This window comes from Sarcophilus harrisii, chromosome 2, assembly GCF_902635505.1.
Source record: "Sarcophilus harrisii chromosome 2, mSarHar1.11, whole genome shotgun sequence".
Taxonomy (NCBI): Eukaryota; Metazoa; Chordata; class Mammalia; order Dasyuromorphia; family Dasyuridae; genus Sarcophilus; species Sarcophilus harrisii.
This window is the reverse complement of record NC_045427.1, coordinates 662,573,635-662,593,595: the sequence shown is the minus strand read 5'-3', so window position 1 is coordinate 662,593,595 and position 19,961 is coordinate 662,573,635. Positions and strand designations below refer to the sequence as shown.

The 19,961-nt window shown below is 39.9% G+C and overlaps 1 protein-coding gene across 3 annotated transcripts; it reads right to left on the bottom strand.

Annotated features, from left to right (window-relative positions):
- Positions 1 to 416: 416 nt before the first annotated feature.
- Positions 417 to 19,957, bottom strand: LOC100915214 (zinc finger protein 345-like). 3 transcript variants are annotated; one of them, XM_031957096.1, is made up of 6 exons: positions 19,342 to 19,957; positions 16,379 to 16,501; positions 13,990 to 14,480; positions 8,050 to 8,176; positions 5,529 to 5,624; positions 417 to 1,998 (listed from the first exon to the last, which is right to left on the bottom strand). In XM_031957096.1, the coding sequence occupies exons 3-6, from the start codon at positions 14,221 to 14,223 to the stop codon at positions 527 to 529; spliced, it is 1,929 nt and encodes a 642-aa protein (XP_031812956.1). In that variant the 5' UTR covers positions 14,224 to 14,480; positions 16,379 to 16,501; positions 19,342 to 19,957; the 3' UTR covers positions 417 to 526. The 3 variants fall into 3 exon arrangements, with proteins under 3 accessions (XP_031812956.1, XP_031812957.1, XP_031812958.1); XM_031957097.1 differs by lacking the exon at positions 16,379 to 16,501; XM_031957098.1 differs by lacking the exons at positions 16,379 to 16,501; positions 19,342 to 19,957 and adding an exon at positions 18,941 to 18,975.
- Between the last annotated feature and the right edge of the window lie 4 nt (positions 19,958 to 19,961).

The following is a 19,961-nucleotide window of genomic DNA, read 5'->3' as shown; positions in this document are numbered from 1 at the left end:
TTTAAAGACCAATGAGCAGAGGTAGCTAAAGGGCAAGAGAGGAAGGGGAATCTACAAGAGAATCTAAAGGGAAAGGGGGCATGAAGAAATGTAGATTGAGATGAAAGCAGAAGAGATGAACTAATGTCTAAAGAAAACAGAGGTAAAAGACATATTTAAAACATCTTCTAAATGGGAAAACACATAAAACATCTACCAAATTGCCAAGCTAAGAGAATAGAACCAAGGACTACAAATACTAGAATCTGCCATGACAACACTCACCAAAGAAAGAAAAGCGAAGGATACCTAGAAGAAGTGAAGGAAAAAACAACATTAAAAATAATTGGTCCCTTTCTAATAATTTTACTCTTTTTAAAAAATTCCTGGGGCAGCTAGGTGGCACAGTGGATAGAGCATCAGCCTTTAACTCAGGAGGACCTGAATTCAAATCTGGTCTCAGACACCTTATACTTTCTAGCTGTGTGACTCTGGGCAAGTCACTTAACTCCAATTGCCTAAGAAAGAAAGATTCCTTTACATGTCCTTACAAATCTGGCAAAAACCAATCAGAATTTTCTACAAAACTCTTTCCATATTCATTACTTATTTTCTTTCCAGTATGGCTGATCTGATGTCCAATAAGACTTCCCTTTTGCCTAAAAGTTTTTCCACATTGATCACATTCATAAGGTTTTTCTCCAGAATGGATTCTCTGATGTACAGTAAGAAATCCCTTTTGTCTAAAAGTCTTTCCACATTGGTCACATTCGTAAGGCTTTTCTCCAGTATGGATTCTCTGATGTACTGTTAGAGCTCCCTTATATCTAAAAGTCTTTCCACATTGGTTACATTCATAAGGTTTCTCCCCAGTGTGGATTCTCTGATGTCCAATAAAACCTTCCTTGCTTCTAAAAGATTTTCCACATTGGTTACATTTATAAGGTTTCTCTCCAGTGTGGATTCTCTGATGTACAGTAAGATATTCTTTTTGTCTAAAAGTCTTTCCACATTGGTTACATTCATAAGGTTTCTCCCCAGCATGGCTTCTCTGATGTTTAGTAAGATTTCCCTTTAGTCTAAAAGCCTTTCCACAGTGGTTACATGCATAAGGTTTCTCTCCAGTGTGGATTCTCTGATGTACAGTAAGATATTCTTTTTGTCTAAAAGTCTTTCCACATTGAGTGCATGCATAAGGTTTCTCCCCGGCATGGCTTCTCTGATGTTTAGTAAGATTTCCCTTTAGACTAAAAGTCTTTCCACATTGATTACATTTATAAGGTTTCTCTCCACAGTGGATTCTCTGATGTTCAGTAAGATCTCCCTTGTCTCTAAAAGCTTTTCCACATTGGGTACATCCATAAGGTTTCTCTCCAGTGTGGATTCTTTGATGTTTAGTAAGATATCCCTTTACTCTAAAAGCCTTTCCACACTGGTTACATTCATAAGGTTTCTCCCCAGTATGGATTCTCTGATGTACAGTAAGATTTCGCTTACATCTAAAAGTCTTTTCACACTGGTTACATTCATAAGGTTTCTCTGCAGAGTGAATTCTCTTATGTACATTAAGATGTGCCGTTTGTCTAAAATTCTTTCCACACTGATTACATTCATAAGGTTTCTCTCCAGAGTGGATTCTCTGATGTTCATTAAGATGTGCCTTTTGTCTAAAAGTTTTTCCACATTGGTTACATTTATAAGGTTTCTTCCCAGCACGGCTTCTCTGATGTATAATAAGAACTCCCTTATATCTAAAAGTCTTTCCACATTGGTTAGGTTCATAAGGCTTCTCTCCAGTGTGGATTCTCTGCTGTACCCTAAGTGTTATCCTTTTTCTAAAACCCTTTCCACATTGGTTATATTCATAAGGTTTCTTGCCAGTGTGGATTTTCTCATGTGAAGCACAGATTTCTTTGCAAGTAATGTCACAGTGATTTCTCATTCTTGGCTTGTAAGATTCTAGCACAGAAAGGCTTATCTCCTCAGGAGTGTCTGTCATTTCAACTCTGATTTCTTGCTCTGAAAAAACAACCAAGAACAAACAATAAAATAGAAACTATACACACCTATACATTATTATCCCCTTCCCTCCATCAGCAGAACAGAATCTCAGTTATATTCTATTTCCCCAGGAAAAGAGAAAACCCTTTTTTTTTTTCTTTTTTATTCAAACATTTTATTTTCAATATATATGCATTGATCATTTTCAACATTCACCCTTGCAATACCTTGTGTTCCAAATTTTTTTCTCCCTTCCTTCCCCCAACACCTTCCTTCAAATGACAAGTAATCCAATGTATGTTAAACATGTGCAATTCTTCTATACATACTTCCACAATTATTATGCTGGACAAGAAAAATCAGGTCAAAAAGGGAACAAATGAAAAAGAAAACCAAATGCAAGAAAACTAACAAAAAAAAAACTAAGTGAAATACTTAGTTGTGATCCTTAGTCAATCCCATGGTCCTCTCACCACTTCAGAAAGGGCTGTTACAAATATTTTTGCACATGTGGGTCCTTTTAACTCCTTTATTCTTTATCTTTATGATACAGGTTTAATAGAGACACACCTGGGTTAGAAGGTATACACAAGGTATACACAAGCCTTTTAGGCTTAGTTCCATATTGTTCTCCAGATTGACTGGATCAGTTCACAATTGCAACAATGTATTAGTCTCCCAGTTTTCCCACATCCCATCCAACATTTGTCATTGATCTTTTCCTCTTATCTTAGCCACTCTGAGAGATGTACAATGATAACTCAGAATTGTCTTAATTTACATTCTCTGAATGATTTAGAAAATTTTTTCATAAGCCTAGAAATTGTTTTTTTTCATTTTAACTGAGCCATTTTGAGTTAAGTGACTTGCCCAGGGTCACACAGCCAGGAAGTGTTAAGATTCTAGGCCCAAATTTGAACTTGGGTCCCCCTGACTTCAGGGCTGGTGCTCTATCCACTGAGCCACTAAGCTGCCTCAAGGATTTAATTTCTAATGAGCTTCATTCTGGATTTTCACAGTAAACACAGAAAGTATTTTCATTTTCACTATGGGCACAACTCAGGCATCAGCTCAGAAGGGTTGATTTACTTGACCCAAATCCCAGCAGTATGACTCGAAATTAAACCTCATGAATGGGCAGCCTCTGCCTATAGTATTTGACAAATTATCTTCACTCTCAATTTTTCCTTTCCCATTCATTGTCTGTTGAGATTTTTATGTTTTTTATCAGAGGTATATGAGATTTTGTTCAAATGCTTTTCTTCTTTCAAATAATCATTGATTGTTTATTTTTAAAAATTTGTAATCACATGGCCCTGCTTATTCTTTTAAAAAGCCCAGTTTTTAAAAATTGCAGGCAATCATGCACACATGACAATATGTATCTGATCCTGAACACAGCGTTAATCATCCTGTGGCATGGAAGGGCACAGCATGCTATTGTACCCTTCCCCTTTAGAAGTTCAAAAAACCTGGGGCAGCTAGATGGCACAGAAGATAGAGCACCAACCTTGAAGTCAGGAGGACCCGAGTTCAAATCTGGTCTCAGACACTTCACACTTCCTAGCCGTGTGACCCTAGGCAAGTCACTTAACCCCAATTGTGTCCACAAAAAGAAAGAAAGAAAGAAATTTCAAAAGGCCCCTTGAAAGATTGAGGAAATGATCCAAGGGATTTGATCCAAAAATGTGCCAGTGCTGTATTAAGTGGTAAATTGTCCCTTGGACAACAAGTATGTGCGTACATCCACCTTAACAACTACCTTTCAAAAATAATAATAATAATAAATTAATTAATTAAAAAAAAAAAACTACCTTTCTCAGTGACTTCAAATGATCATAATGAGGAACACACCGGTTTGGGGGTTCATGATAACTCAAACCCTGACAGCTGCTAAGTGCAACACATTCTTCCAGATTCTCAGTTTGATAACAAACTGTTTCCCGAATTCCAGGAAGGTTGGACATTAATGAACAAAGGGCCAGGGGCCTGCAAAGGCCCTCAGGGTCTCTCTTCCTGCACCAGAGCAGTTCCCTCATTGTTGGGTTCCCTAGTGATCACATCTCCTCAAACCTGTAATTACCCGATCATGAGAGTCCCTGGTTCTGCACTCTGGCCCCAGTGTTGGCAGCCTACCTGAAAACCAGTCACGAGGAATCCCTAGAGGCCATCCTGAAATCCCAATGGGAGACCACAACCCTTCCACAAAAAGAGCCCTAAAGAGCCACTCATTGACATTCTGAGGAGGTCTTTTAATTTGAACTTATCCTTGTTTATTTTTTTGGCATGTATGTGGCAATTTCTCAAAGGATTTGATTAGGTTAAATGTTCAGTAGAGTTTCAGTGAGATAAGTGAGATAAACTACATTACCAGTGGTTAAAAAAAAAAAAAGAACAAACAAAAACCCTCCAAATATCTGAAGACATTCTATCTTTTTAAAGGTTTTAAAGGATATTTTAAAAAATTAAACATTACTAGAAAACAGGAAGAAAATATAATTTGAAATTGACCTTTGAGTACATTTGTTTTTATTTAATGAATACTTTTCATGAGCCAATGGAAATATAGCTCTTTTTAACAGTAATTACAATTTCCACTGATTAGCATTTAAAAAATGAGATTCCATCACTCAAGGGGAGCTTATTCACCTCTCCTTCCATTGTACACCTCATAAACTTGTGACCATTTTCATCACATCTGTTTCAGAATCAGAATAGAGCTGAGGGTACAAGGGGAAAAGTATGAACAGGGCCTTCAATCAGCAAGACCTGAGTGTTCATCCCACCTTAGCAACTTGCTAGGCAACTTACAAGACCTCTGTCGGCCTCAGTGACTTTATCTGTAAGAAGGGCACAATAATGGCACCTGAGTCCTAGGATTCTCATGAGGATAAAATGAGACAATACTGACACACTGCATGTCACAGCAGGTGCTGTATAAATGCTAGGTATGGTATTTCATGCTGACCATCATCTCCCCAATTTTATTCTCCTTCTTAAACCATCATTACCTTAATTACTTAGTGATTTAAGGAGGCACTAAATTGATCCAATTTATCTGGCCCACAGAGGGCTTCTACAGACTCACTGATATACTGCCTGCCCCAGCTGTCTGTGACCTCCAGGAGAGCAGGGGAAGTCCCTTGTCTCTATATATGTTCCTGGGGCACAGCCCAGGGCCTGGCTGATAGCAGGCACTTAAAAGTTTGCTGACTTGGAGAAGTTCTAAGAACTGGCTCATCTGGGACAACCTGATCCCCTTTTGGCACTTTCAGGAGAATTCCATTGCCCCAAAGGGCAAACACTGACTTCTTATAGGCTCCTAGATGATCACTGGAAGGGACCTACAAGATCCTAACCTACTCATTTTATAAATGGGAAACTGAGATTCAGTGACTGGCAGAGAAGAGTCTGAGAAAGAGATCTTCCTAAAAAGTATCTGAAAAATAATTCCAAGGCTGGTCTTTCTCCCCCAAAACTTGATTTACTTCATAGTAACCCCTAGAAGCCGCTTCTGACTCTCATATCCCTGCTTTCACCTCACTCACCTGAAGAGTGGCTCCTCAGGCCTTCTTGGTCCAGCACCCAGGGGGCTTTCCTCTGCTCAAAATAAGAGATCACATCTTCTCTGGGAACTGGAAGCCCTGAGCATGGAAATCAAGGAGGGATGAAGAGAGAAGATTAAAATCGAGTTCTCTTTAGGGAATAGGGAAAGAATCCAGAGCTGCTCCATTGAGATTCAGCCCATTATATTGAAATAGGAGTCTGTGGTCACCCACTAGTGCTTGTAATGTAAGACATCTATGATAAGGTTTGTCCCATCATCCTGTTGTACACCTTTTTGGAGAAACGGTCAAATGTTCTTCCCCCCTCCCCCTCCTGTTGTCCTATTAGGTTCTGTTCTGGGAGAGGGTTCTAACCCCACCTGGATAAAAAGGTTACTGGGCCTTTAGTAAATTTATGCCATACATGTTTCTATTAGTTCTTAATTGGATACAAATCACATCTTTTTTCATTTATGCTTTTTCATTAATTTGGGTATTTAGAATAATCAAAATAACTTATTTTTTGGAAGTTATTTCTTTTTTTTTTCCTTTTTTTAAATTATAGCTTTTTTATTTACAAGTTATATGTATGGGTAATTTTACAGCATTGACAATTGACAAACCTTTTGTTCCAATTTTTCCCCTCCTTCCCCCCATCCCCTCCCCGAGATGGCAGGTTGACCAATACATGTTAAATATGTTAAAGCATAAATTAAATACAATATAAGCATACATATCCAATATTTTTGCAAAGAAGGGGTATGGAATAGAGAGAGATAAGGTGAAGAACTTACAGGGATGTATGAATTCTTTTTCTGTATTTTATTTTCATTATTTCTGTGTTTCCCCTATGACCTGTATAATATGTGCAGGCTCATGTCTACTTGAGCCTTGGCCAGCTAGAAACATATTTACTTAACCTGAGCTGATGACATTTATTGGTATTTGACATTTATCGATATTTAGTCTATTAGCTGGACCACTGTCTGCTTGATTAAGCCTGAAGGCCTGACTTACTGTTTCCTTGAAATCAGGAGATTTCAGGGAAACAGAAATCTTTCATTCCAATCTCCCCAAATAGCAACAACCAATTAGATGCCTCCCCCTCCCCTGCTCAATGCTCTCTTACTTGTGATGTAATTTCTTGTATAAAAGCTATGTATCTTTACTACTTCTTTAGCCCTCCTACTGCGAGCTTTCTCTTTCTTATCTCACGATGGGACGGCTCATCCTCTGGAGTCTGTGGTCCTCAATAAACAACTTTTCTGCCTTCTACTGAGTAATCTCTTGTTGGAATCCTAGTGTCAACTCAACTTGAAACAAGGTGAAAACTGACGTTGGCATCTTTACAAAGTGTTAAGCCATTGGAGTTGATTTGATTTTAGAAGAAGATATTTTGGGCCAGAATTTGAAACAAGGTACTAAGTGGAACTGATAGAACAATGCTTGTGTTCACACCTTTAGAGAGCTCATAAGTATCTAAGTACTCAATGGAGTTCACATGTTTGGGAGATTTCAGAGAGCATGCTGGGAGATATCCCACAATCCCAGTCTCAGAGAAGTAGCATAAATACAGTTCCAGTGAGCGACTCAAGGGAGTTTTTGGGGGAACATTGACTGGGGTTGGAAACAGACATTCTGGAAGAAAGCCTACAAGCCCTATCTTCGAGGCAAGAGAGATTCATTCGTATCTTCTAACTTGGTGCTGGCTGGAGGTTGAAGAAAGCAGAGGCAGAAGGCAAGGACAAAGCTGCAAGATCTCTTGGAGCCAGACAGAGAGATAGGCCTCAACTAACCGGGCTAATTTGGAAGGAGAAATAAACGTTTGCATCTTTACCAGCTGGCTGCATTTTGGAGTAATTATTTTATTTCAACTGAGACTAAGGCTGCATCCAGGAAAACCTCAACAATCTCTGAGCAGTCATTTTGGGTAAGGGTCTTCTACATCCCTCACAAAGGCATAAGGCACAGCACATGGGAAGCTGTAGCTGAAAAGAAATGCTGATTCCTTTCCTTTCCTTTCCCACCACTGGTGCTAGAATGTGAGGGCAATAGGAAGGAAGATCAAGGACAAGTTTCCATACTAGAAACAACTATGGGCTTTGGGCAACAAAGAGATGCTCATTAAAAAGAATATTTAAAATCTTACCCTGGTGCCAAAGAAGGACTAATTATCAGCAATAACTGTGGAAGCAATTTTCAGAGCTCTGGTCGACCTGTCTGTGCCCAGATAGAGGTCAGCCAAATAAGCTCAGAGTAGTTCCTTGGGTGAGATGCTTTACACTGGTTTCATCTCTGACTTGAAACTACCTAGAACTGGTAAGAGACAGCTTCAGGAGCAACCAAGGACACCCTCAGTTTTTTATCCCACAAGGAAAAGACACACAGGAGGACTCTGTTGCTTGGACACAGCAGACCAACACTTTCCCCTTCCTGACTGATACACCCCCAAGCCCTGCACCCCAGGAAATGAAGATATGCTCTTTGATTGCAGATTCAGAGTTACCCAAGCAAATGTCCTTACCCAGGGACAGCAGGTTCTGGGCATTCTCCAGCATGACCTCCTTGTACAACTCCTTCTGAGGAGGGTCCAAGAGGCCCCACTCCTCCTGGGTGAAGTCCACAGCCACATCCCTGAATGTCACGGAGTCCTAAAGCACCAAATCAAAAAATGAATTCTGAGGTGACTTTCAGCTCTACAAGAATCCAACCAACGCTCTCCAATTTACGGAAGGAAACTCAAGCAGAGACAGGATTGTCTCAAAGCTGAGGCCATTTCTGAGGATCAGAGTCGGCTCCTGAAACCACGGTCATTAAGAGTCTTACTGAGTTTTTAGAAAAGCATTTTATAGAAGCAGTTGGAATAAAGCTGAGAAATGGGTTATTATTGAATGCATTTCCTTGTGGAATCAGGAAGAGTTTGTGTTTTATCGGTAAAGTAGATGGATCTGTGGAGAGCAAAGGAGTGATGGGAAGTTTCTTTCTCAGAAGTGATTTAAATGATATATTCTAAAGAAAATTCTGTAAGGACATTGTGAGAAGCTGGCAAGTACAGCCATGTTCTGGGAAAAAAGTTTTATTGCTTCCCTGAGATAACTCTGGGTAGTATGTTGTCATGGACAAAATAGCTCATGCCTTTACTGTTCACTGCTTTCATTTGTTTCAAGGAAAAACTACTTAATTTTACTATTTCATTACAGAGAAATAGGAATAACTAGAAATGAAGCTTCCTTCATTAATTAAAAACATTCATGGGAAAGATATTGCCAATTTCATTATAAGAAATAAATATTTTATAAAGATGCCTAGAAATCTATAATCTTGGTTAAACAAGAATCAAGAAAATAAGTTAAGAGGCCAAGAAATAGACCCTTTATAGGAGAAACTGGCCAGAATGGAGAATACCCTATACTCGGGAAGGGTCACCTCTATTTCCAACCTACATGCACATTATTTTGGATTCTTCTTTGAACCATCTGATTCATGGTCTGATGAGGACTTTGAGTTTGCTCACGTCCCTTGGCAGGAAGAACCCAGCCTGCCATTATCAGTAATAACCAAGTCCCAGGCTATCCCCATATAGTGATGGGGGAATGGAATTTTTTGTCAGCCTCAATTGTCTATCCCTCAAAGCTCTGGACATCTGGAAACAACCTTTAAGATTCTGATTACCATGTTTTGGGTCTGGGACCTGGTTTGCCAGGTGGATCCCATCTGGTTCCTTGTTGATCCCTCCCTGTGAGCTCTGAAATTCTTGCCTAGTACTTCCCCCTCCTGTCCTAAGAAATCTCCAGTCTTGTATTTCAACTATCAAAAACGTACCCATGGTCAGGGTCTCTGCTAAATACTTTTTAGAACAATACCCACTATAGGGCACTCTCTTCCCCACCTCCTTATAGTGTCTTTTAATGTTGACTTTATTCTCACTATAGTAACTATACAGTTATATATGGTGTGTATATATATATATAGTATAGCTAACTATAAATAACTCTGGTTAATTTGCTAAACTCCTTTATGTTTCTAGGCTGTCAGTCAATGGAATAATCCAGCATTTTCCTTTAATGGAGTCTTTCAAATTCTTTCCCTGGGTAACTCTATTGCCCTTTCAGCATTATTTCATATTTCCCCCTGCTGGTTCTCATTTTATTTCTTCATTTTCTATATATATATATAGAAACCTCTTCTCCTAAATAATGTTACCTTTTGGAAAGGAGAATGGCCTTTGTGAACTTGTGACATCCTTGTTTCTAACTAGGAATTACTGCCTTGACCTCCTTGTGGCCTTTGTGTGATCCACCTTTCAGTTTTACTTTTCTGTATTTGTTCACTTTTGAACAACAGAGGAAGTTATTGCTTTTTTCACTTTTTGAGACTGCCATGGATTGCTGAATCTTTCCTTTTCTCTAGAGCCCTTTGATTTCTTCTTCATCCATAGGGTGTATTTTTAGTAAAGGGAGGCAGTCCTTTTCCTGATGGACATCTTATCTCTGACTGATTTCTTAACTCACACCCAAGAGAAGATGATGCGAATCTTTCCTTCACAAGCCTCCCACAGCCCCCCTTTACCAAGAGAAGGGAGGCTAGTGTAATCCAAACCTTCTCTTAAGGAGAAAGCTCAGCTACCTTCTCATTATTCACTGGCTCTACTCCTTTGGGATTTTTCTGACTGGACTCTCCACAAATCCCTGAAACAAGAGGCTCCTTCCCAGCCGGACCTCGGGATTTCTTTTGATCATTGCCAAGATGCAGGAAAAAAATACTTAAATTCTGCCATGGTAACTCTTCCCAAAGTAACAAAAAAGAGAATAGACAGGGAATAAAAATATACAAAATTGAAGGACAGCCCAGAGGAAATGAAGTAAACAATAATTAACTGTCAAAAAATCCACCCTTGCGGAAGTAAAGTATCCTGAAGGGAAATACACAGTAGGGACATAGAAAAGCAAAGGATGAGAGCTCTCAGGGAAGGACACAACTGGTTAAAAATAATGGACATTATTATAAAGGAAATGGTTAAGGAGACTGGTCACTTCTGGACAAAGAAAATGAAAATCCAATAGAAAGGACTCCCAGTTTACCCACAGAAAAACCAAACCTGATCCCGGAATCCAAAAACTAAACCCATGGCTACAAACTGCCAGGATGGTAGCTCTTTGAACTTCTGATTCTTCTTTGAACCATCTGATTCATGGTCTGATGAGGACTTTGAGCTTGCCCACGTCCCTTGGCAGGAAGAACCCAACCTGCCATTATCAGTAATAACCAAGTCCCAGGCTATTCCCATATAGTGATGGGGGGAATGGAATTCTTTGTCTTTTAATACAATGTTCTACTAGCCTTGAGGAGAAAGACCTTCTCATACCCTGGAACTGACTGACTTTGGAATAATGGCAGACTAATGCAAACGAAGGAGATAAGGGCAAGGGATGGAACAATGGGTTCCAGAGGGCACTGGTGCTGAGATGGAGCCCAGGGTGACCTAGCCTGCAAAGGGGAGCTTAACAATAAGGAACAGGGTCCATGATTTAGACATAAAGAACGAGATTATAAACAAATTGGAGGAACATAGGATAGTTTATCTCTCAGACTTGTGGAAGAGGAAGAAATTTGTGACTAAAGACGAACTAGAGACCATTATTGATCACAAAATAGAAAATTTTGATTACATCAAATTAAAAAGCTTCTGTACAAACAAAACTAATGTAAACAAGATTAGAAGGGAAGCAACAAACTGGGAAAACATCTTCACAGTTAAAGGTTCTGATAAAGGACTCATTTCCAAAATATATAGAGAGCTGACTCTCATTTATAAGAAACCAAGCCATTCTCCAATTGATAAATGGTCAAAGGATATGAACAGACAATTTTCAGATGATGAAATTGAAATCATTACCACTCATATGAAAGAGTGTTCCAAATCATTATTAATCAGAGAAATGCAAATTAAGACAACTCTGAGATACCACTACACACCTGTCAGATTGGCTAAGATGACAGGGAAAAATGATGAGTGTTGGAGGGGATGTGGGAAAACGGTGACACTGATACATTGTTGGTGGAGCTGTGAACGAATCCAACCATTCTGGAGAGGAATCTGGAATTATGCTCAAAAAGTTATCAAACTGTGCATACCCTTTGATCCAGCAGTGTTTCTCCTGGGCTTATACCCCAAGGAGATACTAAAGAAGGGAAAGGGACTAATGTGAGCCAAAATGTTTGTGGCAGCCCCGTTTGTAGTGGCTAGAAGCTGGAAACTGAGTGGATGCCCAGCAATTGGAGAATGGTTGGGTAAATTGTGGTATATGAATGTTATGGAATATTATTATTCTGTAAGAAATGACCAGCAGGATGAATACAGAGAAGCTTGGAGAGAATTACATGAACTGATGCTAAGTGAAATGAGCAGAACCAAGAGATCGTTATATATGTCAACAACGATACTGTATGAAGATGTAATCTGATGGAAGTGGATTTCTTTGACAAAGAGACCTAATTCAGTTTCAATTGATCAATGATGGACAGAAGCAGCTACACCCAAAGAAAAAACACTGGGAAATGAATGTAAACTGTTTGCATTTTTGTTTTTCTTCCTGGGTTATTTTTACCTTCTGAATCCAATTCTCCCTGTGCAACAAGAAAACTGTTTGGATCTGCACACATACATTGTATCTAGGACATACTAGGACATATTCAACATATATAAGACTGCTTGCCATCTAGGGGAGGGGGTGGAGGGTGGGAGGGAAAAATCGGAACAGAAGTGAGTGCAAGGGATAATGTTGTAAAAAAAAAATTACCCTGGCATGGATTCTGTCAATAAAAAGTTACTATAATAAAAGAAAAAAAAAACAATAAGGAACAAAAAGGGGGCATTCTATAGTGTAGAGGGGCCTGAGTTCCAGTAAGAAGACAGAGAAGTGGGCAGATAAGGAGGGGAAAGTCAGGAAAGAGCCGTGTCCTAAAAACTAAGAGAAGAGAGAACCCTGGAGGAGAGAGAGTCACCAGGAATGTCAAAGGCTGAAGAACAATCAAAAAAATCAGGGATTGGGGAGATGAGCTCCATGGACTTGGAAAGATAAGACCTTTTGATAAGTCAGAGAAGAAGCTGGAAAGATTGAGGAAAGGGACGAAACTTTGAAGGATTGATGGATATTCTTATAGGAAACAAGGGGCCTGACTCTGAGGCTTGGGAGTTTTTTGCCTGAAAAGGCTACCTGTCTTTGGGTTACAGGGAGCTGCGCTCCTGGGGGGAACTAGCACTGGGAGGAGCAGGACAGCATGAAGCCAGGGTTGTAATTTCTAGGAGAATGCCGAAGAAAAAAATAAAAGACAAAAAAGATGATAAATATCAGGGGGCAATGTTCCCCACAATAGAGCAGTGTTCTTTCTGACCCTGCAGTGACACACAGTATTCTGAAAGGAAGACACCATGGAGAGGAGGAATCTGTGGGACTGGCCTAGAAGCAATGGCAGGAATGACCTACATCGCAGAGCTCAGAAGGGTCACTATGGGGGCTTTCACTGTCAGAAGTATACAAGGAGAAGACAGAGACCAGAGGAAGAGAGGGGCTGGGGATCAGAGAATGAGAATGTAGGCAACACAGACAAGGGAGAAGGAGAGTGAAGAGAGAAATCCTCACGGGAAAGGGGAAGAAAAATGGAGAAGGAGAATCTGCAATAGAATTTAAATAGAAATGGGGAACGAAGAAATGTAGATCTAGATGTAAGCAGAAGAGACGAACAACTTTCTGAGGAAACTAGAGGTAAAAGACTTATTTAAGGCACCTTCTAAATATGAAACATTTAAACGACCAGGCCAAGGGAACAGAAATATTAGACTCTGTCTGGGCAAACCTCCTGAAAGAAAAAAAAAAAAAGAAAGAAAGAAAGAGAACAGTGAGGGACTGGAAATACTGAAAAAGGAAAGGACAGCTTAGAAGAAGTGAAGTTTAAAAAAAAATATATTAAAAACAAAAACAAAAACTGGCCCCTTGCTGAAATAAAGTGCATTCTATTCTAAGACAGCAAGCACACAGACACGCTAAGGATCATGGATCTCCCAGAAACACATACCTGGAGGGAAAATGGACTCAAGGATGAAGAAAACAATCCAAGAGAACTTACCAGAACTTTTTAACAGAGAAAAACTGAAATTACAAAGGAAAGGATTCTGAGATCACCTACAGAAAAACAAAACAAAACAAAAAACCCATGGCTTCTAATTCCAAGGCCAATAGCAGCTATATTGAATAATTCAGTTCAGAAGCACAAAGTCCTACAAGTCATGAGAAAAAAGACCTTCTCATATAAGCAATCTGACTGACTTCTGTAGGCAGATCTCTCCCCATGTTCTCTACCAAATTCATTTTCTTCCTTATTTTAATGTCTTTACATTTCTTCACAAATCTGGTAAGAACTAATCAGATTTTTCTACAAAATCCTTTCCATATTCATTACTTACATAAAGTTTCTCTCCAGTGTGGATTCTCTGATGTCCAATAAGAATTCCCTTTTCTTTAAAAGCCTTTCGACATTGATCACATTCATAAGGCTTCTCTGCCATGTCAATTCTTTGAGGTACAGTAAGAGAGTCACTTTGTATAAAATTCTTTTCATATTGGTTACATTCACAAGGCTTCTCCCCAGTGTGGATTCTCTGATGTACCGTAAGATTTTCCTTTTTTCTAAAAGCCATTCCACACTGGTTACATTTATAACGCTTCTTACCAGCATGGATTTTCTGATGTCCAATAAGATTTCCTTTGTTTCTAACACCCTTTACACACTGGTTACATTCATAAGGTATCTTGCCAGTGTGGATTTTGTCATGTGTAACACAGATTTCGTTCCAAGTGAAGTGACAAGGACTTAGGGATCTTCACTTCTGAGATTCTGCCACAGAAAGGATTATCTCCTCAGTAATGTCCTTCATTTCAAGTCTGATCTCTTGCTCTGAAAAAACAACCAACAATAAAATAGACACCACATACAGATATAATAATATCCCCTTCCCTCCATTAGTAGAACAGAATCCCAGTTATTTTCTATTTTCCCAGGAAATGAGAAAAATCTTTTGGTTTTTTTTTTATTATTAAAACTGTTTATTTTCAAAATATATGCATAGATATTTTTCAACATTCATTCTTGCAATCCCTTGTGTTCCAAATGTTTCGCTCTTCCTTCCCCTACCCCCTTGTTCTACATGGCAAGTAATCCAATGTATGTTAAACATGTGTAATTCTTCTATACATACTAATTTTAATGTTGTATAAGAAAATCAGATCCACAATAGAAAAAAATGAGAAACAAAAACAAAGACAAGTAAACTAAAAAATAGGTGAAATACTAGATTGTGATGCATACTCAATCCCCATAGTCCTCCCTCCACTACAGAGAGAGCTACTACAAACATTTTTGCACATGTGGGTTCTTTTCTCTCCTTTATAATCTCTTTGGGATACAGGCTCAGTAGAGACACTGCTGGATCAAAGGGTATGTACACCGTGATAACCCTTTAGGCATAGCTCCATATTATTCTCCAGAATGACTGGATCAGTTCACAATTCCAAAAACAATGTATTAATAACCCAGTTTTCCCTCATCCCTTCAACACTCATCATTATCTTTCCCTGTCATCTTAGCCAATATGAAAGATCTGGTAGCTCAGAATTGTCTTCATTTACATTTCTCTGATCAACAGCGATTTAGATCATTTTTTCATAGGACTAAAAATGATTTTTCTTTTTTCATCTGAAAATTGTACAACCTTTTGACCATTTATCAATTGGAGAATGGCTTGTATTCTCATAAATTTAAGTCGATGAAAAGGGAAAAGTCTTAAATGGGCAAAATTATTCTCTTAAAAATCACATTAACTGACATCCCAAGAAGGAGTTAATTTCTAATGACCTTCATGCACAAATATTTGGATTCTCACAGTAAATCTGGGACAACAGAGAAAGTGCCTTCATTCTCACTACTTGTACAACTTAGGCCACCCAGTTCAGAGGGATTCAGTGATTTGACCCAAATCCCAGCAGCTGTTCCTGGAATTCACACCCTGTGAATGGCCAGCCTCTGCCTACACATTTGACACATTCTAAATTTATCCTTTTCCCTTTAACTGTCTGCACTCTGAAGTGATCACATTCAATTTTTTTTCTGATATGTTATTTGAATACTAACACTTGGTTTTTTTCTGGGAGATTTTCCTACTTTATCTGAGGCACATGTGATTTTGTTATGATTCTTTACTTCGAGGTAATCATTGCTTATTTATTTTTAAAAATTTATCATCATTCCCCTCCACATTCTTTTAATGAATCCAAATTTTTAAAAATGCAGGAAATCATTCACATCTGAAAATATGTGTCTCATCCAGAAAATGGAGTTAATCATTCTGTGGCATGGAAGGATAGAGCATGCTATTGCACTCTTCCCCTTTAGAAGTTCAAAAATCCCTTGAAGGATTGAGATAATGATCCAAGGGATTTGATCCAAAAATTGGTCAGTGCTGTATTAAGTGGAAAACTGTCCTCTGAGACAAATTGTGCATATGTCCATCTTAACAATTCTCTTTCTCAGTGACTTCAAATGGTCATGATCAAGAATACGCAGCTTTTGGGGTTGATGTAGTGCTGCAATCAAACTCTGATGGCTTCTAAGGGCAAGAGATTCTTCTCAAATCTCAATCTGACACCAAATTGTTTCCAGAATTCCAGGAAGGTTGGATATTCATGAACAAAGAACCATGAACCTGCAAAGGCCGTCAGTGTCTCTCTCCCTGCACCAAAGCAGTTTTCTCATTTCTGGGTTTCCTAGTGATCACATCTCCTCAAACCTGTAATCACCTGATCTAGGCAGTCCCTGGTTCTGCACTCTTTCCCCAGTGCTGGCAGCCTACTTGAAAACCAGTCACTAGGAATCCCCAGCCGAGGCCATCCTAAAATCACCATGGGAGACCACAAACACAACTGGAGAAATAAACAAAACAAAGAGTTGGTTTTATGAAGAAACTAACAAAACAGATAAATCTCTGGCTAATTAGTTGAGGGGGAAAAAAAAGAGAAAAAAATCACCAACATCAAAAATGAAAGGGGGGAATTCATTATCAATGAAAAAGAAATTAAATCAATAATTAGGAGCTCTTTTGCCCAACTCTATGACAGCAAGTCTGACAATCTAACTAAAATGCATAGATCGTTTTTCCACATTAACTTTTGCAAAATCTTGTCTTCCAATTTTCCCTCCCCTAGATGGCAAGTAACATTATATGTCAAACATGGGAGAAATATATGTTAACTATATGTTAAAGTCACTATATGCATATATATTTATACAATTATCTTGCTGCACAAGAAAAATCAAATCAAACAGGAGGAAAAATGAGAAAGGAAGTAAAATGTAAGTAAACAACAACAAAAAAAATGAAAATGCTATGTTGTAAACCACACTCAGTTCCTACACTTCTCTCCCTGGGTGCAGATGGCTCTGTTCATCGCAAGATCATTGGAACTGGTCAGAATCATCTCATTATTGAAGAGAGTCACTTCCATTAAAATTTTTCATTGTATAATCTTCTTGTTGCCCAGTACAATGATCTCTTGGTTCTGCTCATTGCACTTAGCCTCAGTTCATGTAAGACTCTCTAGGCCTCTCTGAAATCATCCTGCTGATCATTTCTTATAGAACAATAACAGTCCAATACATTCATATGTCATAACTTATTCAGCCATTCCCCCACTGATGGGCATCCATTCAGTTGACAATTTCTTGCCACTACAGAAAGAGCTGCCACAAACATTTTTCCACATGTGGGTCTCCTTTCATACTTTAAGATCGCTTGGAATCCCAATAGACTTTGGACAGAAAGTGCCATCTATCATCTAGAAAAAGAAATAAGGAGACTGAATGAAAATCAATACATGCTATGCTCACTTCTTTTTTACTGTATTTTTTCTCTCTCCCATGGTTTTTCCCTTTTCCTCTGAATTTTCTTTCCCAACATGATTCATAAAGGGATGTGAATTAAAAATAAATCATCTTATATTATTGTAATGTAAGAAATGACCAGCAGGATGAATACATAGAGGCTTGGAGAGACTTACATGAAGAGATGCTAAGTGAAATGAGCAGAGCCAGGAGATCATTGTACACAGCAACAATATTATATGAGGATCAATTCTGATGGAAGTGGCTAACTTCAACAATGAGAGGATCCAAATCAGTTCCAATTGATCAGTAATTAATAGAACCAGCTATACCCAGCAAAAGAACACTGGGAAATTAGTGTAGACCACAACATAGCATTTACACTCTTTCTGTTATTGTTTACTTGCATTTTTCCTTTACTTTGCAGGTTATTTTTACCTTCTTTCTAAGTCTGATTTTTCTTATGTAGCAAGACAACTGTATAAATATGTATACATACATTGTATTTAACATATATTTAACATGTATGGAACTACCTGCCCTCTAGGGGGAGGGGATGGAGTGAAGGAGGGGAAAAGTTGTAACAAGTTTTTGCAAGGGTGTTACTACTGGGCCTATATCCCAAAGAGATACTAAAGAAAGGAAAAGGACCTGTATGTGCCAAAATGTTTGCGGCAGCTCTTTTTGTAGTGGCCAGAAACTGGAAAATGAGTGGATGCCCATCAATCGGAAAATGCCTGGGTAAATTGTGGTATATGAATGTTATGGAATATTGTTGTTCTGTAAGAAATGACCAGCAGGATGAATACAGAGAGGATTGGAGAGACTGACATGAACTGATGCTGAGTGAAATGAGCAGAACCAGGAGATCATTATACCCTTCAACAACGATACTGTATGAGGATGTATTCTGATGGAAGTGGATTTCTTTGACAAAGAGAAGATTTAATTCAGTTTCAATTGATCAATGATGGACAGAAGCAACTACACCCAAAGAAAGAACACTGGGAAATGAATGTAAACTGTTTGCATTTTTGTTTTTCTTCCTGGGTTGTTTCTACCTTCTGAATCCAATTCTCCCTGTGCAACAAGAGAACTGTTCGGTTCTGCACACAGATATTGTATCTAGGACATACTGTAACATATTTAACATGTTACCATCTAGGGGAGGGGGTGGAGGAAGAGAAAAGTCGGAACAGAAGTGAGTGCAAGGGATAATGTAAAAAATTACCCTGACATAGGTTCTGTCAATAAAAGGTCATGATTAATTTAAAAAAAAAAAAAAAAAAGTTTTTGCAAGGGTCAATGTTGAAAAATTACCCATGCAAGTTTTGTCAATAAAAAGCTATAATGAAAACATAAAATAAAAACAAATCCTCTCACTACAATTAAAAAAATTAGAATTCCAAGGCTGGTCTCTCTCCCCCAAAATCTAGCATTTACTTCAGGGTAACTCCCAGAAGCCTTTTGTGATGCCATACCCCGGCTGTCACCTCTCTCACGGGGGGGGGGGGGGAGCAGCTCCTCAGGCCTTCTTGGTCCAGCATCCAGGTTGCTTCGCTTTGCTTCAATAAGAGATCACGTCTTCTCTGGGAACTGGAAGCCTGGGATGGAAATCGGAGAGGGAAGGTGAGAAGCTCGAAATTGAGTTCTCCTTAGGGAATGGGCTGAGGATCCGGGGCTGCTCTACTCTGAGATTCACCCGGTTACCCTGAAACAGGAGGGCAGCACCACCCGGCAGGGCAGCACCACCCGGCAGGCCGCGCACCGCAAGACAACCCTAATGGGGTTTGTCACACCATCCCGCTGCTTTTTGGAGGAAGAGTCCCCCAAACTGTGATGCGATTAGCTTCCCCTCTGGCGGAAGGTCCCGCCTCCATACCTGGGTACACAGGGCTCCCGGGCCTGCGCAGCCTCCCGAGCCTGCGCAGCCTCCGGCCCATCAGTCCCGGGGAACCTCCCGCCGGCGAGATGGGGGCACGCGCGCTGGGGCTAAATCGGGACTCCCGCGCCGAGTCTCCCGTTCGGACAAGGGCAGCCAGGAAGCGGAGAGCGCGCCCGGCAGCGAGGCTCAAGGGGCGCTCACAGGAGGACGCTCTCCGAGGCCAGAGGAGACTCGGGGACGGGGCAGCGCGCCAGCGGGAGGAGCGCCGGCTGCGAGCTGCCCGGGGGAGGCGAGCACGGCTCTATTTCCCAGAAATCCGAGCGCTCAGGGCGCCCCGGGAGGGAGGAGGAGAAGCGAGCAGGTAGATGCTAGACCGTAGCTACAAGACTTCCGGCTCCTGTGAACCCTCTCTGGGAGGGTCTTCCTGGTCCTCGTAGCCCCGCCCCGCACAACCCCTAGAAGGGTGGGGCCTTCTGCAGGCCCCGCCCCCGGCCCAATGATCTTTCACTCCCAGCTGCTCCCAGGTCTACTTTTGCTTTTGTGTAGCAAAAACCCTCTCTGTTGTGGGGGTTCGTAAGGAACTGTATCCGTCCTGAGAGAGGTGCCCGTTCCCCAGG

Excerpts from the sequence above, each read along its gene's own strand:
- LOC100915214 (XM_031957096.1), bottom strand. The coding sequence starts at position 14,223 with ATGGCTTTTAGAAAAAAGGAAAATCTTACGGTACATCAGAGAATCCAC. Across the intron at positions 8,177-13,989 it reads ACACTGGAGAGAAACTTTAT|GACTCCGTGACATTCAGGGA; the intron begins GTAAGTAATGAA and ends TTGGTGCTTTAG. Across the intron at positions 5,625-8,049 it reads CCAGAACCTGCTGTCCCTGG|GGCTTCCAGTTCCCAGAGAA; the intron begins GTAAGGACATTT and ends TTCCATGCTCAG.